The sequence below is a fragment of the Gavialis gangeticus genome, unplaced genomic scaffold (assembly GCF_001723915.1).
Source record: "Gavialis gangeticus isolate Ggan-Ray unplaced genomic scaffold, GavGan_comp1, whole genome shotgun sequence".
In the NCBI taxonomy this organism is placed as follows: Eukaryota; Metazoa; Chordata; order Crocodylia; family Gavialidae; genus Gavialis; species Gavialis gangeticus.
This window is the reverse complement of record NW_017728996.1, coordinates 50,035,406-50,054,881: the sequence shown is the minus strand read 5'-3', so window position 1 is coordinate 50,054,881 and position 19,476 is coordinate 50,035,406. Positions and strand designations below refer to the sequence as shown.

The 19,476-nt window shown below is 44.1% G+C and overlaps 1 protein-coding gene across 2 annotated transcripts in view; it reads right to left on the bottom strand.

Moving 5' to 3' along the window:
- Positions 1–19,476, bottom strand: part of NPTN (neuroplastin) — a 44,687-nt gene that overhangs the window by 4,531 nt on the left and 20,680 nt on the right. For both annotated transcript variants that reach the window (XM_019504484.1, XM_019504485.1), the window contains exons 4-5: positions 13,474–13,607; positions 10,899–11,172 (exon numbers count right to left, since the gene is read on the bottom strand). In XM_019504484.1, the coding sequence (XP_019360029.1) occupies positions 10,899–11,172; positions 13,474–13,607 (408 nt within the window). The remainder of the gene's footprint in view (positions 1–10,898; positions 11,173–13,473; positions 13,608–19,476) is intronic.

The following is a 19,476-nucleotide window of genomic DNA, read 5'->3' as shown; positions in this document are numbered from 1 at the left end:
CCATGCACCAGGAAGAGCCTGGTGCCACCCCTGGCTCCAGCCCACCTGTGCCCCATACAGACCCAGGGGCACATGCCCCCCCTCACCCTCCTCATGCCCTCCCAGGGTGTGCAGTGACAGAAGCCCCTCCCCCTCGACAAGCCTCAGCTCTGTCCCACTCCTTGCCCCACCCTGGCTGGGCAGCACTTGCCCCATCCCCTGCCCCCAAGTTAGAATAGTTTTTTTCACTGAAGTCTTTAAGAAACTCTCAGCAGGATTCCACAAGGGGGCTTAGTGCACATGAAGCAGTTATGGAAATTACAGTCTTAACAGTGTAGGCATCTGCATGAGCACACACTAGGAGTAATGTCTGTCAAAAATGGGACATTACTCCACCTGTACCTTCGAGGCAACGGATAGGCAAAGCCACCGCCAGCACAAACAGTGACCGGAACAAAAAAATAGTTCAAAAAAATAAAGAACTAACCGCAAACCAACAGCTTTACAGCCAAAAGTAACACGCTAGCGACACACCAGTGTCCACAGAAGTCCATTACTAGCAACAAGGAACTATCAGACAAGGTACAGAAAAAAAACTAGGACTAGTAAGGACAACCAGACATCAATGTGCTGTTGTATATACAGTGGAGATATACAGACACATCAGGTACTGAAACATGAAGCACAGTATAGAGTAAAACTAAGCCTTCCCTCCGCCAGCATCTTTTGATTCCCAAAAGATTTCAAAACAGACTATGCTACATCTGCTAAGGACTATAACCTATATGCTGGGCTGGACTTGGACAGACAGCGCGGCCTTAGTTGTTTTCCATTAGGAAACGTCAGCGATACAAACAGTCTACTTCCAGGCTCAGGTGTCTCGGCCGTCTACAAACGTTATCCGCATCTTTGGGAGTTTGTTTTGCTGGACTTCAGAAACATAACTGTACAAGCAGGATACAAGCCTTTTCTTGTGGTAACCATTCTGCCGCCTGAATTAAAATATGCATTACAGATGCAGATTTCGGATGGACTGTTTTTTAAAACCTTAGTCTACCACCAGGTTTCTTCTCATTTACAAAGCCTGCCAGAGAACAGCTTTCTAACAAAGATCTGGTAAAGGTAGGCGCTAGGCCTGTAAGAATGGTTACAGTTATGCACTGGATCTAAGACTGGTAGGTAACTCTTTCCCCCTCCCTCCAATCTCAACTCTAGGTGGTTCAGTAAAAGCAGATTAAATGCCTTTGTATGTCACTAGCCTGTTTGTCAGCCATTTAACTGCTGCAAAAGCATCCCCAGTACAGTACAATACAGTACAGACAGAAAGAACCAAAAACCCTAATGTGAAGAAATCAGGGGGGGAAACAGAACTACAGAAAAATAAGTACAAAATTAAGAGTAAATAAAGATTAAAAACAGCAAACTGAAATCCAAATTAGTCGTGAACGTGAATGAAGAAACTTTAAGAAAAGTGTTAACATTATGAACTGTGCATCGTAAAGACTGAAGCGGAGATTAAACAAACTCCAAAGCATGCAGATCTCTCACTTACCACCATTTTTTAAAGGTATGATGCAATTGAGGGGGAAAAAAAAGAAGTCATAGTAACCGACAAATATCAATATAACTCAAAACCCTCATGCCAGATGACCTGCTCTAGTAACTTTAACTTGCTAGTACGTGAAGCCAGTGGCCACAGAGAAAGGTATGAACATGCCTCGTCATTCCATTCAGATATGTGCAGGTCAGCGGGACTGGGCAGAGCTCCTGAAACACTGCACCTTAGCCGTCAATTTTACAGCCAACTGCACAAAAGTCCTCATTTTGCAGGAATTTGCCTTTTAATCTGGAGAGGACCTACAAAGCCCAATAAACCATCTTTTATAGAATGCAAGATTAAAAGTAAACCTTGTTGGTAGGTAAAGTGATTATCTGCTTAAAACTACCTGCAATAATAGATTTCTAAATTGAAAAATTCAGAATTGCTATGATCTACAGCTTTTGTCAGAACTCAAAGCCCGTAACAGTACAGTTAGTTGTAACAAGAAGGCCAAACCTTCCCCCCCCTTAGAAACCTTAGCTAACTAGCTTGGCTACACTTGCCTATCGGCTGGTACCTGGATTGCAGCACACATCACATCTGTTTAATGGGGCCCTCCTGGAAAAAAACTCCATCCAGCTTTTAATTTTCTTGCTTTTTCACTCCGTCAACATTGATTTAAATGCAATTTTTACATTTAATATCTGGTATCAGCCAGTTAATTTAGCATTTGCTTGGTAAAAGAATATTATAGGGTTCAAAATAATGTGTTACCTTTGGAACAAAATCACAGCATTAACAGAGGATTTAGTATTGGATTAATCCTTTGCGGCCTCTTAAGATGCTACCATAAACATGGGCATTAAAAATGTAACATTTCTAATGTGCTTTCCTAGTTGCTCCAATTTAGGAATAAGTAAATATTATTAGAGGTATTATTAGAAGTACTAAAAAAAATAAAACAAAAGATGTGTTTGACAGCAATGTAACTAGTAAATATTTTCTCCAATACCTTTTGCTACAAATATTGTTTCATTTCATGCAATTAATAAGATACTATTTTAATCAACCGTTTCACTGAAATCAGTCTGGCAGGATGATGCAGAGAGAAGCAAGAGGATGAGAAAAATATCTGTTAGACTGGGTAGTGTCACAGGGCAGCAATCAACCTTGCCCCATTTGAGATAAAGTTATGGGCTGAGTAGCCACCTTATGTCCAATTTAAACTCAAGAACTTAAAAAAAAATTAATAGCCAAGTGCTGAGCCACTTGGAGGACTGGCTTTATTGTAAAACAACGTCACAGAGATTTATAAAACTGCTATGGAGACTGCCTGACATAAAACTGGGTTAATACTTTGCTTTTCTAGGAAAAGTAATAAAATAAGGGAGTTTGATGGGGATGCTGAACACTCCTCCCCAAGAATGGCCACACCAAGATTGTTTGCCCACTTTTAAGGCTCTGCAATTCTTAGCCTAAAAGTACTTCAATGGCCCTTTAGTGAAGCATAGTCAACACTCAAAGGTTATCTGACTTGCATATCTTAGGATTATAGTGCATTCCTAAAAAGCTAATTGCAGGTATGTACACAAGTTTAAAACACTAAACTATTTCTTGCTAACTGCCAAAAATCCTCTGTTGTTTTCCTAGGGCCAAGATTTAAGGCAATGTTTGGATACACAAGAGGAGTTCACAGAAAGCCATTTATCATGATGCTACAAGAAAAAGCAAGCAAATGGGGTCAAAGGTTTATAGGCTGCATAAAATGTACAGAGCGTGCATACCAACGAGTTCATGTACCAATTATCAATCTGAAGTGGAATGAAGGCATAAAGTATATTTTAAAATTATGAATATCTGGCCAAGGTCAGTCAAATCAGGCTTATAAGGAATTCTGCTCCGCACTTGAATCTAACAAGCAAATGCTGGAGCTTGTGGCCACTGCAGAAGTCAGGCCGTTTAGCTGTCGTGTGCTACAATAATCCTCAATTGCAGATGCAGTTAACTCCTATGCACTGCAATTTGTGTCTGAGTTTTCTCCCCTTCGTGAGATTACATGTGGGGGAGAAAGAGATGACAGTAGCAGAAACAAACCAAAAAAGGCAACAGTTTACCTTGTAACAAGTTAAGTGAAAAGCATTTTGTTCTTTAAATTACTTACAGTAATAGCAGTAGCATAAAAAGGCAAGAAAAAAAAAGAATATTAGAAAGAATGGGGGGAAATGGAATGGGCCTGTTGTAGAGCTGGAGCAGAACTATATTTATGGAAAGTATACTTTGTATTAAGCTGACAAATGAAAAGGGGGAATGAGGAGGCACGTTATAGCAACTCTGCTTTCTCATGGCTTTAAAATAAAAGATTAAGTAGAAAATAGATTTTGAAGTAAAAACCATTTACATTCTCTGATGGGAATGTAACCCCAAAGTTTTTACTTTCTACTTACCCCAGAACACACCCTTTTAAAACATGTATTTTCTAGCACAGGCTATTTAATCCAAGTACAATCACTTTCTTCATTTAAGAGTCTTTTGGATGTTATACAGAGGTCACAATGGCTGAGCACTAGGTCTGGCATTATTGTCTCAAAAAAAAAATAAGCAGCTTAAACTATACACCACAGAGGAATAAAGCTATTCACTTCATTTCATTGTAAAATGAAGTCCAAGCAACTTGAGCTCGGAGCAAAATGCATCAGCACTACCCCACTAAAGTCCACTTCTGATCATCCATGCATGAAGTGCCAGCATCCCTGGCCTAAGCATGCTGTTTCCCTGCGCAACTTTCAGCACCATGAGCTGTTGAAAGCTGCACAGTATTCACCTACTTCGGTGATTTTCCAAACCCTAACAGCTGTCTGCAAAAAGATGCATTGCTCCATCATGTGGGAAGCAGGCTGGGGTTTTCTTTTTCCGATTATAGAGAAATTCAAGCACAGTCCTTCCTTCCTCCTTCCCGTGCACAGGTGAAAGCAAGGCAGTTCATTTAGCAAGCAAATTAACAAGGTGCTCACTGCAGGACTCTCTTATCTGGGAACCAAAAGGGATGCTGCTATAATCAACAAGGCACTACAGCAAAATACGGCAACAAGCACACGCCCAGACACCATTATTCGCTCTTCAGGTGGAGATACAGATTTCATGGGATTCAGAGTTCTCTTTTTCTGCTATGTAGCAGGAGCAAAGGGGTGAATACATAACTGTAAGTCTGCAAGAAGAATAGCCTTAACAAAGGAGTTTTGTACAACTGAATAGTCATTTGTCCTTGGAATGGGAGGCATTGAAATCAAACGCCAAAATTTTGTTCAGCATTAAAAATGCAACAAGTCAGGAAATGCCAAAGTTAAAGGTGGCCCTCAATTTTCTGTGAAGTCTGGAGTGCTTTTTAATAAAACCAGTGCCCTCTGTATACACATGCATCACACCACCACCAATGTGGGCTACAAATACTTCCTTTGTTCCTGTTGGGAAGCCAGTCTGGATTTTGACTGAGGAGTATCAAGATGGCACTTACATCAACAAAAGTCTGTCTATCACAGTCAGGCATGAGCTGTGGACCTTGAATACACGGTATTTCACAGGCCTATTCAACTGTTCCAGATCTGGAACCTGATGACTTTCAAGGCTTCTGAAGAACAAAGTATCAAGTACTTTTCCCTTCATTCTGGAAAGAGCAGAAAGATGATAGATTGCTAAAAGACAACGTGGACTGGGGATGAACATGAACTGGTAGGGCAGAAGAGGAGGAAAATAAGCTCATTCTGAGCTACTCTGAGCATGCAGGAGTTTGAATTAATCCTGCTCCAGAACTAGTTTTGGCTGGCTTTGTCATATGTACATCTCTGCTGCACTCCAAAGTTAGGATTGCAGCTTGTGTAGATGCAGCTGGGCTGGCTTTAAACATGGGTACTGGTAAAGAGCAGAGCTGTGGCAACAGAGCTCAATGCCAGCATGTTCATCTAGAGCAGGGGTGGGCAAAATATGGCCCCTGGGCTGCATCCAGCCTGTGAGGCCATTCTATCTGGCCTGTGGGGCCCCTAAAAAATTTAGAAAATTAATATTTATCTGCCCTTGGTTCCTGTCAAAAATGACAGGAACCAAGAGCAGTAGGACCCAGGGGAAGCAGGCTCCCACAACAGCAGAGCCTGCCTGGCCCCACCCCCAGCAGAGGTTTCTGGCCTGGGACCATATGGCTGCCCTGGTTCTGGAACCGCAGGTAAGGGGGAAGGGAGGTAAGGGGGAAGGGCAGGGGAGGACCCCAGGGAAGGAGCCCGGGGAAAAGCTGAGCGCTGGGATGGAAGCGGCCCTTCGCCCACCCTGTGGCCAGTGCCCCACGCTGCAGCGGCTTGCAGCCCACATGGGGCTGCCTGTGCCTGCTCCGGACAGCCCCACAGGCTGCAAGTGGTTGCAGGAGGGAGCACTGGCCACAGGGCAGGGGAGGGGCTGCTTTTCCCCAGCCCCCGTGCTCAACTTTTCCACGGGCTCCTTCCCGGCACGGAGGAAAGCAGCCCTCCTCCACCCTGTGGCCAGTGCTCCCTGCTGCAGCCGCTCGCAGCCTGCGTGGGGCTGTCCAGAACAGGCACAGGCAGCCCCACACAGGCTGTGAGCGGCTACAGCGCAAGGCACCGGGCGGGCAAAGGGCTGCTTTTCCCCATGCTCAGCACCACCTTGTAATCCGGACCTGCTGCCAGCCTGGGCCCCACACTGGCTCCAGGCTCGCCCATTAGGGCTGCGCGTGGCGACGGCAGTTGCAGCCCCCCCGCTTGCTGTACTTGGCAGTGTTTGCCACTGCTGCCTCTGTGCAGCCCAGTGCGCAAGCTCCTGGCCGGCAACAACAGCCAACACTGCCCGGCGTGGCAAGCGGGGGAGGGGGGCCACAGCTGCTGCTGCTGCACGCAGCCCCGATGGGCAAGTCTGGAGCCAGCATGGGGTCCAGGCTGGCAGCAGGGCTGGGTTACAAGCTGGTGCTGAGTGTGGGGAAAAGCGGCCCCTCACCTGCCCCGTGGCCAGTGCCCCACACTGCAGCTGCTCGCAGCTCACATGCGGCTGCCCGTGCCTGCTCCAGACAGCCCCTCACGGGCTGCGAGTGGCTGCAGCAGGGAGCGCCAGCCGTGGGGCAGGCAAGGGGCTGCTTTTCCCCGTGCTCAGCACCAGCTTCTTCCCTGCCGGGGCTGTGTGCTGCCCCCCACCTGTGCCACAGGGCTGGGAGGCACTGGGAGTGAGTAGGAGGGGAGCCAGCAGGAGCATGGGGGCCTGCACCGGTGCCCCAGGGCCAGCGCCGTCAGGGCCCAGAGCAGGGTGGCAGGAGTACAGGGGTCCTAGCCAGCAGGGGCTCTAGGGAGCCGGGTCAGCTCCCCCCTCTCCCTGCTGGTGCAGCCCAGCCTGGCTCCACAGACCCCTGCCAGCCTGTGCCCCGCTTTGGGCCCACCAGTGCTGGCCCTGGGACATTGGTCCCAAAATGGTGACCAGGGGCCAGGGCTCCTGTCAAGGGGCAGGGCTACCCATGTGGCCCTCGACAGCCTGCCAAGACTGGGTAAGAGGCCCTCCGCCCAAAATAATTGCCTGCCTCTGATCTAGAGGCCCAGGTGACATGCAGCACATGCTGTCGCAATGACACTGCTAGCAGAACTGAAAGCTAGTCTGGGTTTATCTTAACACACTTCAATCATAGTGCTGGATGTTAGGAGAGAGATACCCTCAAGAAGGGGAGGGCTTAGTAACTTTTCTTTTAAAAATGAAAAACCTGTGATTTGGTCCAATTGAGCTTCTATGTATTTGGAGATTTTATTTATTTATTTACTTATTTTTAGTGGGGATACATTAATTTCCACTCTCAAGAAGAAAAAAGTATGAGGTCTCAATTGCAGAGATGGGCTAAGGAAAACAACTCTTATTCCAGGGTTCTCCTTAAAAGGAGACTTTAGCTGAAAACTGGAAAGCTTGGGAGGAGTCTTTAAAAAAAGATAGACTAAACAAAGAAAAGATCTTTCCTTTCCCGTGAACGGCTGGCTCCAGAGTGCTGTGAACAAGAATGGAGGAACCCAGCGGATAAGTCTGTTAGCAAAAGATTTTTATCTGCCTATGCCATTTAAGCTATTTACTGCTCACAGACACTTGATAAGCCAAAAGTAAGTTCACTGTACTCTCGACAACCATCACCTCGGATTTCAGTGACCCTCTAGCTAGTAATTCTTAAGGCAAGGCTAACTCTCTCCCAATCTGACTGCCTCTCTGGGAAATCTAACTGCCAGGATTGAGACTCCACAAATTAATCAACCTGGGATATGCCAAAGATCAGGGAAGGTGGTAGCTTGCCAAGTCTATGGAAAGACTGGACAGATCTCAAGAAAAGGAAGGTGCAAGTTAGGGACCTTCACCAAGAGCACTATTAATAATTTCTTTTCCTTTAGGCCAGAAGAGACTGATAGCTCAAAGGCCTCACTGATTATGTCTGCAGTGGCATCATATGGGAACACATCTGCAGACAGCCAGGACCCATCCCCAATTAGGACTTGTAGGTCAAAAATCAACACCTAAAAACTTCATCCAGATGTCTGCCAGTGGAGATTACAGATGATAGTTAGCACTTGGAAACACACCAGTTAAATAGCAGGATACTGAGTAAGAAGGATTAATGGAGCACTACAACATGCATGGGTTTACCAAACCTAGTCAACATTAACTTAGCCTGTAGCACTTCTACATACTTTGGTATGCTCAGGAAAGAATACCAACTACAGGCTACTCTAAAGTTTTGAATGCAATTGCCAATTCAAAGCAAGTGGTAGAGATAATGAGATGGTTGATCTTAAACCTTCATTTTGGCATTTCATGACCCAAGTGTTTAGACAGACAGCAGCTTTAAAAGTGTCCATTTAAATCTTTTATTGAGTAAACCTGAAAGGTCAGAGATCAGCAATTTCTCAGAGAAGTTTCTCTTCAGTGCACTTGTCCCACTGCGCATGGCCACCTCCCCCAGTTTGAGAGGGTGCCTTCCACAGCAGCAGAGAAAACTTTAGTGTCCAATAGTAAAGTACAAGAATAAGCCAGGGGGCTTCAGGATACATTCTTAAAAAATCTGGGCTAGTTTTACATTTAGTGGAACAGACTGCCAGCTGACTGTTTACCCAAGCACATAATGGAAATGTTGATCTTAATGTTCTCCTCTAGTCAAGGAAGTAGAGAGGAGAGAGAGAGAAAAAAAAAAAAAGATGTTCCAAAACAATGCCTGGGGGCTTAAGCTTCACGGCCTTAAAAATAAGGGTATTCAGAATACGCAAATCTGGTAATCAACTATTTGAGGCCATCACCACAGGACACCTCCACTGAAGGAGATAATCTTGGATTTTCTGAAGCTTTTAAAAGAATGACTGAACCAATAGAGAAAAACAAAGTAGTCAGTTCTTGAAGTCAACTACAGACATAGGCGGAGGTAAGTGCTAAATAAGTTTAGCACAATGTTATTGCAAATGTTTCCAACTTGGTCACATGAAAATCAACTTCCTTTAGAACAGTCTTTACAAGGGAATGGAGTCTATTGATCCGTTTCCACATTAAGTTGCAACTGTTAAATCCTGTGACAAACTACAGAAGGCCAGTGGAAAAGATGGGTTTGACCCAACAGGCTACTCCCACACCCAACCTTGTGAACACTCCTTTTGGCAAAAAGAGTTTCATAATGGAAAATACAGTAATGGGAAGTTTGGGATTTTTTAGACTGAATTCCCAGACATGCACACAAAGTTTTCTAGGCTGGTTTACAGCTCCCCATGGGTGGAGGTAGAAGGGATGAGCTGCTTCTGTGTTCAGGTGCTGTATTGCCAGTCATCACCATAGTATTAGTGAATATGCCTGAATTTACAGCTGTTAGTTACGCACACATGCATGCACCACTCTCCCATGTGCACGCCTAACAAGCTTAGCAGGGCCTCTGTGCATGCTTCATAGGCAAGTTTGAAACGCTCATAACTTGGTCAAAGCAAAACCAGTTTCCTCTCAGCTGAAGACATGCACTGCTACCTAATAAGGAACCCTTTCCACATCAAAGAGAAGCTTTCAAGTCTCAGCTGTTTTGATGCGAGATTAAACACGCGACAATTATTTTAGGAAAAAAAAAATATATATAAAAAGGACTTTTTCCATTTTCCAAGGCATTATTCAAATACTGGAGCTGTTTTTGCTCAAAAACTTTGCAACCTATTTTGGGCATGGGAATTTTTACCCCCAAAAAGACATTGTTTTGCCAAGTTATGAAGAACAGGGTTGTATGCTGGCTCTTTTGTACAGCCTTAACTACAAATTGTCATTGCTACACAAGCTGTAATACATTGATGCTTTCAATACCTGTCTGAGATGCTAGAAGGCTTGTCCAGTATTAGAAAATGCTATTGAATCATGATATAGACCCAGGCCACTTGCTTTCTGCGCCCCTCTACACCACTTGTTCCATTACTTGAAAACATCACACCCTTGCAGTGAGCAAGGTGGCATACCATCACTTCCTCACTAGGCTTCCTTGGGTAGGAATTCTGGATAAACACTGTAAGCAACTGGGTCTTTCATACACCAGTTTCTCCTCTGAAAATGTCCCCCTTCTTTAAAGAAAAAAAGATATGGTGTAAAAAGCTTGTATTAGTCATAATCGTTTTATCCTCTCTCAAAAGTATCATAAGCATGTTAGCTAATTGATGTTACCAGCCCCCCATGGGGAGATAACCTAGCTCCTCAACTTAGAATTTATCCCACTATTTACTGCTAGGCAAAGCCTCCGAAAGCATTAATTGGATTATATATATTCTCAGTTAATGCAAGACATTTCTAAAGTCACTATTTTCAGTCTTAGGTAAGTGACTTTAGAAAGAAGAAAAAGTGAATGTCTCTTCTCTGATCATTTAGAAGTCAAAATTAAGGTCCCTTCCCTGAAACAAAAACCAATCCCCTGCATGTTGTTCAGTCTAACAGAGCTGCCAAACTGAAAGAGGAAATGCTTCCAGGGGCTCCTGGGCTTCATTTTGGTGCCTAGTTCAAGTGTCAAATCTAACTTTTCCTAGCAGGCAGGAGAAAATAAGCTACTGAATTTAGTTCTTTTGCAATGAAAGTTAGCAACATGGAAATAAATGTTGTCTTATTCCATAGCTTGAGAAATCAGAAGATACACAAATCTAGGAATTAATAGACAGTACCGTGATTCTGCACAGCTACTGTAAAAAGCCTAATATTTGGAGAGAAAGTGACTATTTAGATGGGACAAAGCTTTTCACAGCTTCATGAACTCTAGTCGTTACTTTCTCCCACTGCTCTGGTTCCTTAAATCAGTAGTAGTATCATCATTTTTTTATTTTATTTTTTTTTTTTTTAAACGAGTGGCTTGGAGAACACTTACCGTCTGGGACTTCATCCGGCCTCTTCCTCTTCTCATAAACCACTATGATGACAACAAGGATGATGATTTCAGCCAGTATCCCCAAGAAGGGCCAAAGAGGGGCCAGATGGCTACGCACACGCAGAATGGTGATGACAGCACTGGTGCCAGCCGGGTTGGTTGCATTGCATTGATACTCGCCAGGATCTTCAGTTATGTCTAGGTTTATGATGCTGAGCTCCGTGTAGTTTTCTTTATTTGTAATGAAGAATCGGCCAGAGGAGTTGTTGATGTCCTGGTTTAAAAAAAAAACAACACTTTTAGTAACACCAAGTGTATCTGCTGCACTTAAAACGCAGATCTACTTTAAAACAAATGTAAAGAGATGGAACACTTACATACATGAGGAAAGAATATTTTTGTATTGCTTTTTTATTTATTTATTTTTTACTTCCACATGCCCTGCAACACCAGTGCAGTTGTGGTCATGTGAAAAGCATTGTTACATTCCAATTGCAGCTCAAACCCACATAACTGAATAAGTGGAGCTGAGATGTAGAAGTCCCTACTAACAATATACAGGGTGAGTTTGTAAGCAGGCAAATGTTTATCTGAAAGTCATGACTAATCTGCAGCCTCAAAGCCATTTGAGGGTGCAGCACACTTTAAAGCTAGCTATATCTGGACTTCAAACAGGGCTGTCATTAAAACAAAATGTTCTAACACTTTTTTGGTAGCACTTTTCCACTGAACTCAAGATAAAGACTCCATGAATAAACCTGTATTGGGATCTTTCCACCTTGCAAGGGAGTGCCCTAATCACCTGGACATAGGGTATTCTGAGGAGGTCTTTTTCAGTCCCTCCTGGTACAGTTGCTTCACTTGGTCTGAAAGTCACCATGGCAGAGTAAGAATGATTAGTGTGATGGATTTGATTGTTATGACATTCATTAGGGTTGTAGATCTTGCTCCAGCAAGTGCTGGTTCAGGCAAACAGGGGAGAGGGAGAGAGAGAGTGTCAAAAGGTGAGCTTGAGAGACTTCACAGGACCACACAATCTTGTAGTTAGGGCAGACGGGAGAAGAGGAAACTGTAGGCCACTGAAGGCTGTAACCAGTTTGCTGTTGGCTAAAAGCAGTGCGTCTTTATCCCCCTCTTTCTCCAACAGCTTTTTTACAGTTAGCTTTTATTTCCACTGCTTTATTGCAGGTCCTGGCCATGTTCCATTTCAAAAAGTCAGATAAAACATTTAGTTTTGAACAGAATTTTTCAATGCTTATTTTGGTGAGAAAAAATTCAAATCAGATTTTTTTTCAAGATTTCATTTCGGCAGCCAACACTCTCACCTTCCCCTCCTCTCCAAGTTCATTATTCTCACTGAGCATCTTGTTTCAACCTAGCCCATAAATACAAGGTCCTACTCAAGCCAGCTGCAGGTTCTCTGAACACTGAAATAACTGAGGCCAGGATCAAGATGCATAGGCAGACCAGTGGGAAAAGGGCTCAGGTCACAAACACAGGGAGCACCAGATGAGAACAGAGGCACGATGCTAACCTGCCTTTGACAACACTCTCATTTTGCTGAGCAGTAATTAATGAAGGACTTTCAGTCAAGGAGACTGTCATAATTCCTACTAGAAATTATGCATCATTTCTCCACTGATGAGCTGGTTTCTCAATCCCAGGCACATCACAGTAGGTAAAGACCAAGTGAAGGTCTTGGCCTTGCATTCCCCTCCTTGCCTGCCAACCCAACCTCTCATTAAATCTTCTGGCTCAGACATAAGTAACTGCATGGAAAAATATGCACGTGTAGCAAACGTTGTATGATCTTAGCCTGAATGAAGGTGACAGTAACAAATCTCATTGCATAAGTTATATCAACATCATGGCTGCCGCCCCCCCCCCCAGAAGCCCAAAACAAAACCAAACAACAAAAAAATGGCTATTTTATGCACAGAGCACTGGCTGAAAAGCTTTACCCAAGATGGAACAGTTTATGTTCCAGCTTTTGCATCAACCGCAGTGCAGTAATACCAAAAGTTCAGAGATGCTTCCTGGCTGCACTCGAGATGCTACGATCCAGTTTGCATCGTTATATAAAAGGTGAGTAACTAACCTTAATGGTAGTTTCTCAAAACTGACTCTGAATTATCATTTCGGGAAGTCAGTCTGCAAACTGAACAATGTACCTGGAGAACTTACTTTTAAGTTTTAAATAAAAACAGCCAATACAATGCTGAAAATATTTCAGAAAACTGCCTTTCCTGTTTAAGCTGCCCAGCGCAAATTACACCATCTTTCCATGCTGTTAGCAGTTAATGTCTTTGTCATGCCCAGGAGCAAGTGCAATGAATAGCTTTTCTTCCACAAGAACGGAGGACAAACACCTATCAATATGCAGTCACCAGCTTTAGTGCAATGTAAGCAGGATTGTTGCTATGGAAAACAAGTTTTTGCTCTAGTTCACTGAACTTTCAAAGAGACTTACGAAAATAATCTTGAGTTTTCAGCGTGCCCACAGGCTGGCGGTGGATAAAGATTCCACGTTACTTTCTAATGGATGTGTCAGCAGGCTAAATTCAGGTTCACTCACCTCAAGCACATCATTGATCTTCTTGCGCCATGTCCATTCAGGATGTGGGAAGCCCACAGACTTGCAATACATAACTGCTTCCTGCCCTTCATTTTTGTTCTCGCTTCGCTTGTGGCCAATGATTTCAGGGGCAGCTACAAAACACAAACAGAAGCTCTGCATTTACAAACTACTCTTTGAATGTGACTCTCTCAAGTTTCAATGCCTCGAACAGAAATTTAAACCTACAAAATCTCCAACACCAGGCACCTGCCTTTCCAGGCCAAGCAGAACTTGCACAGTGAGAACAATCCCCATATCTTTTGACCCCATAACTCAACAGAAGAACAGGGATAATCTGCAGGCTTTTAGGTATTTCTTGCTAGAACTGTACGTGTAGGGCCCAACTGAATTCATGGCAGAAGTGGACTGCACTGCGGCTCCTTTAATCTTGCAGGCTCCCCTGCACACTTCTCTGCTGCTGACTGGTAGAGGGGGGCCCACTTGACTCCCTGATTGGTGAGGAAGCAAAACCCGTGGTTTTAAACATGGCACCATGTTTGTCTCCAGCCGCTCACTGACTGAGGGGCCCTGGCGGCCCCACTGCTTGCTTCTGACTGGCAGGGAGGCAAAAAACAGTGCCATGTTTAAAACCATGGTTTTTGCTTCCCTGCCGATCAGGAGCAAGCTGCAAGTGGGCCCACTCCATCAATCAGTGGTGGGAAGGAGGGATGCGTGGGGGAACCTGCAAGATTAAAAGAGCAGCAACGCAGCCCACTTCTGCCATGAATTCGGTAGGGCCCTATGTACGTGTGGAGGGGGAAGCAAATGAAGAGGTTCAGTGCTGAGGACATTCTCCAGCTAGTCCTACCTCTCTGCCAACTTAGGGGCTTGCCCGCACAGTAAGGTAGCTACTCTAATGATACCTGCTTCACAAATGAGGGCTTGTTACTCGGTAACAGGGCTGGATTAGAAGCCTTTCCTGTATCTCAAGGCTCTCCCAGCCATCCTGTTTGGGAGCTCACAGAGCAGAGGGATGAATACACACAATAAGGCCCTTCTCCCAGATCACGCGATGCGTGCGTTTGTTAACAGGGTTGTGGCTATTCACTTTGCCAGTTTTGCCTCTGCAGCCTGTCACAGCATAATGCCTCATGAGATTATGATGGATCAATGGGCTGCCTGAGCTGAACCTTCACTTTGCAGATGGCATGGTGTGCTGCAGTGACCACCACCTTTAAAACCCATTCGCTGTCTAGCCTGCTAATTTTGTCACACGTGGCCTGCTATGTGACCACTGGACACTGATCTGTTAATCCAGTTGAAGTCCAATGTGAGAGCTCCAACAGAACCCAGACAAAGTTTTTCCAGGGACCTTTCAAATACAAGAGCTTCCTTTGCATCTCTTAAGTTTACACAAAGAAAGGCAGCGACAATCGTTTCTAATGAGAAGAGGATTAAAAAGTTCACTTTCCTTATAGCACACGTACAACTGGAAGCGAGTTTGGGGAACTAGACAAAAATATAAAATTTGGATCAGTCACAGCACATGGAATAAGCATTGCCCCCAAAAGTGTTGGACACAAGGGCCCTTGCTAGCAAATATAATTATGCTGCAACTTATTATGAACGTTCTTGTTAGCCAGAACTAGCAGCCAATGGAGCTCCCATGATTTCAACAGGGACAGCTATTTTACATTAAAAAATAAAGGGGAAGGTGGGTGTTAAAGAGCATTTAAAGTATCTGAAAAAGCTTATGAATTTCTCAAGCAAAGTTCTTTTCTGGAAATCAAGCAACAAATTTAACACAGTATTGCTTTAAACTAGGCTTAGGCTAGATTGGTGAACTCCAGGATAGGTGGGTATTGCAACACCCAAACTTGCCTCATTCAAGGGAAGAAACTAGCTCATTATCAGTGCAAGAACAGCATTTCAGATCCACATTCCCATCCAGACAGATTTTTGATCATTCACTGGTACGCCCCTCTATGGCATGTAGCAAGTCTTTATAAATAGTAAACCTAGGATCTAGATGAGCTTAGCAAAGATCCTAGACAGAAAGATGCAGACAGACCACAAACCATGTCACTGGTCAAGGCCAGAAAGTGAATTCAGTGGCAGAACCAGTTTAGGCTGCAGGAGTCTGACTTCCAGGCTCAGTCTAAGCCACAAAAATAAAAACGAAGCAAGGCTCTTACTGTACAGAACTGGTTTAGCACATCAATACACACTGGATAGTACCCAGAGGAGGTAGTGGCTAACCTCAAATCAGATCACTAACAAACACTGACCACTAGAGAATTTTCCAATTTTAACGGTAGGTTCTGACATTTGGGGGGAAAAAAATCCTTTAAGTGTTTTTTTTTTTTTTCCTTCTCATTTTGATTTTACAGCATCTTTTTACCAAAGAAGCCCAATTAAACAGGAAACGCCATAAAACAGTTTATAACCACATTATACTGGGCTCCTCAAAGGTCAAACAAGATCCAGTAGCTGGCAATGGAAGCAGGACAAATTTAGCCTAGAAATAAGACAATTTAAAGATAGGACTATTAACTACTGGAACCACTTACCAATGGTTGTGGTAGATTTGCCATCACTGACATTTTTAAACTCAAGATTGGATGGTTTTCCCTCCCTAAAAGAGGATCTAGCTCAGACAAGAACTGAGTGACGTCCTGGAGTTCATACTACAGAGGAGGTCTGGCTATATTAGTTCTAACGGTCTCTTCTAGAGTTATATTCAAAGTATATACTCAAAGGACTGTTTTAACTCCCTTTTAAAGATTTTAGAGGATAATTATTTCTGGCAGGCAAAGTTCCAAAGACAAATGGATACATACATACACATATACATATATATATACATATACCCACACACCCTTTTTTTTTTTTTTTTTTTTTTTACAGTGGAGGGTCTTTAAGAGATCAGTAAAATCTGCTTGAGGGTTAGTGTTCTGCTGTATGCGAGGACAAGGCTCCACCTGCAGCCTCCATCCCTGGAGATAGTCCACAGCCTACAACCTCAAACAGAGACGAGGCATTTCATAGTTCATAGTTTCTAGGGTCGGAAGGGACCTGAGTAGATCATCTAGTCCAACCCCTGCCATGGCAGGAAAGAGTACTGGGCTCAAACGACCCCGGCAAGGTGTTCATCTAACCTCCTCTTAAAAACCCCCAGGGTAGGAGCCTGCACCACTTCTCTTGGAAGTTGGTTCCAGATCCTAGCCGCCCTGCCTGTGACAACAGGACATCAGTTCTTGCAGGAAGAAGGGACTTCCATCATCTGCTCTGAAAGATGGTAAGCACAATGCAAGGGCCTGTGACATAGGCCCTTAACTGTTATGAAGGCCACTTCTCCATTAAATTTGGGAAACAGCCACAGGGTAATAGAAGGAGATAAGTAACCACAGTGAGCCCAAGAGACTATCTTGTGCGTTTTGCATTGGTTTAGGGTGTGCTATGCATGGATTATGTCCCATTTTATGGAACACAACAGGCAGGAGCTGGAGAGCAGAAAAGACAGACTACCAGGCAGCAAGGTGACAGTCCCAAAGCTGACATCACAGGATTAAATCAAGAGGGACGGTAAATTACTCCCATTAGGAAAGAGAGAAACAGGATTCATCAGCTTAAACTGCAGCCTCACACAGTCTCCATCTGTCAGCACAGTTTTCAATGCCATAGATCAGCAGAGAGAAGCAGAGCAGAGCCTTGCAGAGGAGGAAGGTGAAGTAAATCAGCACTGCTAACGCTGGCCCACTTTTACTCCACCAGCAACCTGTGAGGAAAAAAAACCAGGGCTGGGGAGAAGCTTTCTAGGACACCATCATGCCAGCTGCAGGGTGACCTAGCATTCTCCTAGAATCAGGAGATAATTACAGTCCTTTAAGGAAAGGACAACTTGCTGGGTTATCCCAAAGAGAGCCTGAGTGACAAGAATACATTCTGCTTTCTTCATTGCTAGGCATAGTTATGCAGCAGTCATTTCCAATTCCAGCAGGACCTTGACTATTTCTAGCATGCAGTCTGATGGGAGCATTGTGTGGAATATTAATAATCTAGAGCTTCCTAATGCTAGCTGGTGTCATGAATGGCTGAGAAGTTAGCCTGATATTTATTTTGCTAACCTTCTGACCAGCTGTCAGTGCGTTTCACTATGTCTATTGCAATGAACATCAGACCAGCCTGGCTGACCTGGGTCAGCAAATCAGAAATAGGAAAATATCCTCCTCTAATTTAAGGGATTTTTTTATACAGTTCTGGTCCAGAGCCAGCAGAGCAAGGAAGAGGTTTGGTAAGCATGGAGTGAAACAGCTTCTGTTCATACGTGATCTAGTTTTCATTTAAGCTGAGCAGCAGTGTTTAGCACACTGGAAGCCAGGAACTCCTAAACTTGGAACCCAGCTTTGACCCCAATTTGCTGGGTACCTGCGGATGAGTCGTATGCAGCAGCTGCCGCCTTCCCAGTAAAAATGGGCTAAAGCTTTTTTCCTCTGTGTTAACCTCACCACCTTGCAGGAAAATAATTCATTTTTTATAAAATACCATTATTTATGCATTTTTTTCCTTCGGTGCCTGCAATAAAAAGAGGAAAATACTGTGTCTCAATCCAACAGACCTCTCCAAAATGAAGTCTAGGAGAGCAACAAAAACCAGTCCGTGTCATAATTAGATTTCAATTTAATATTACATTTTGGCTAAACTTAATTCATTACATTCTAAACCAAGAGAGACATTCTTGATATAAGCAACACTTTTCCTGCTGTGGGTAAGAAATCTCTTCATTTACAGCGTAGTGTGGAATGTAACACTGCAGCCAATGAAAGAGAAACAGTTTTTTCCTGCAGAAGATCACATTAAGCAGGGGTGAACTTCTTTACCACCTTCACATCTTCAAGTGGACCATATAAACCACCACAGAAGATACTGTACCAGTCAGCTGAAACGGGAAGTCTGCAGAGCACTCCGGAAAGGATTTCCTTTCGAACATGACATACAGTGCTGCTTCTGACTTCAAGGAGAGATTTGTCCTATTGCTTCCAGTGGAAACAAAAGAAAACAGCATGGACCTATCTAAAGGCAGAATTGGACGTATATCAACCGCTGTCATGCAGAATAGGTCAGAACCATACCCCAGTTTCTGTAGCCCTTTGCAACAATCCCATTAAAAATACTGACTAGGAAGAGTAGAAGTGGGTAAAAAGATTCTTGCATATATCAAATTTTAAGCATCTAAAAGGAGCATTTATGTATGTGATCTCAAGAGGATGAGTTGGTAGGTTAGAAAAGTTCATTTGGCTTCTCTGCACTTCTCCAAGGGTATAGTACTACACTGAAAGAGTAAATGCAAAGGATGCCCCCGGTAACACACTTTAGAGCCTGGCATGGAGAGTCCTTTTATGGAGTATGACCTGTCCACCCAAAACCTGAGTTCTTGTTGGAAAAGGCAAGAAGTTGGGCATCCAAAGTCATAGCGAGGCATATCCAGACAGGTGCTGAGCCACAAACTAGAAAAAGATTAGCCAGGACCTCTCCAGTCTGGGGATCCACCAGCGTAGATACTGTTTGCCCTGAAAACTTCAACTGCAAGATACAGCAGTTCTGTGAGGGTGGTAAGTAGCAGTGTGCAAAACAGGCCACAGTCAATTCTGACTGAATCGGGGACAGAGATCAGATTGTTGATTTGGATCACTGTCCCCGATTTGATTCAGCCGAATCTGAATTTGGAGATTTGATGCTGATTTGGAAAAATCAGTGATTCAGCCATAGACACAGCTTTAAATGTTTTTTCTACATACCTCGAAGTACCAGGCACAGCTCATGAACACTGCGATGGTGGGGTGGATGAAGCACCCCACAGGAGGAGCACAGCGCCACCCCCGTGTACTCAGCAGCGAACCCAGAAGTGGACCAGAAGTACTTCTAGTCCACTTCTGGGTTCGCTGCTGAGCACGTGCCCCACCCTGGCTTGGCAATCAGCCATGGGTGGACCCTGGGTGCCCCCTAACCCAGGAGGCACCA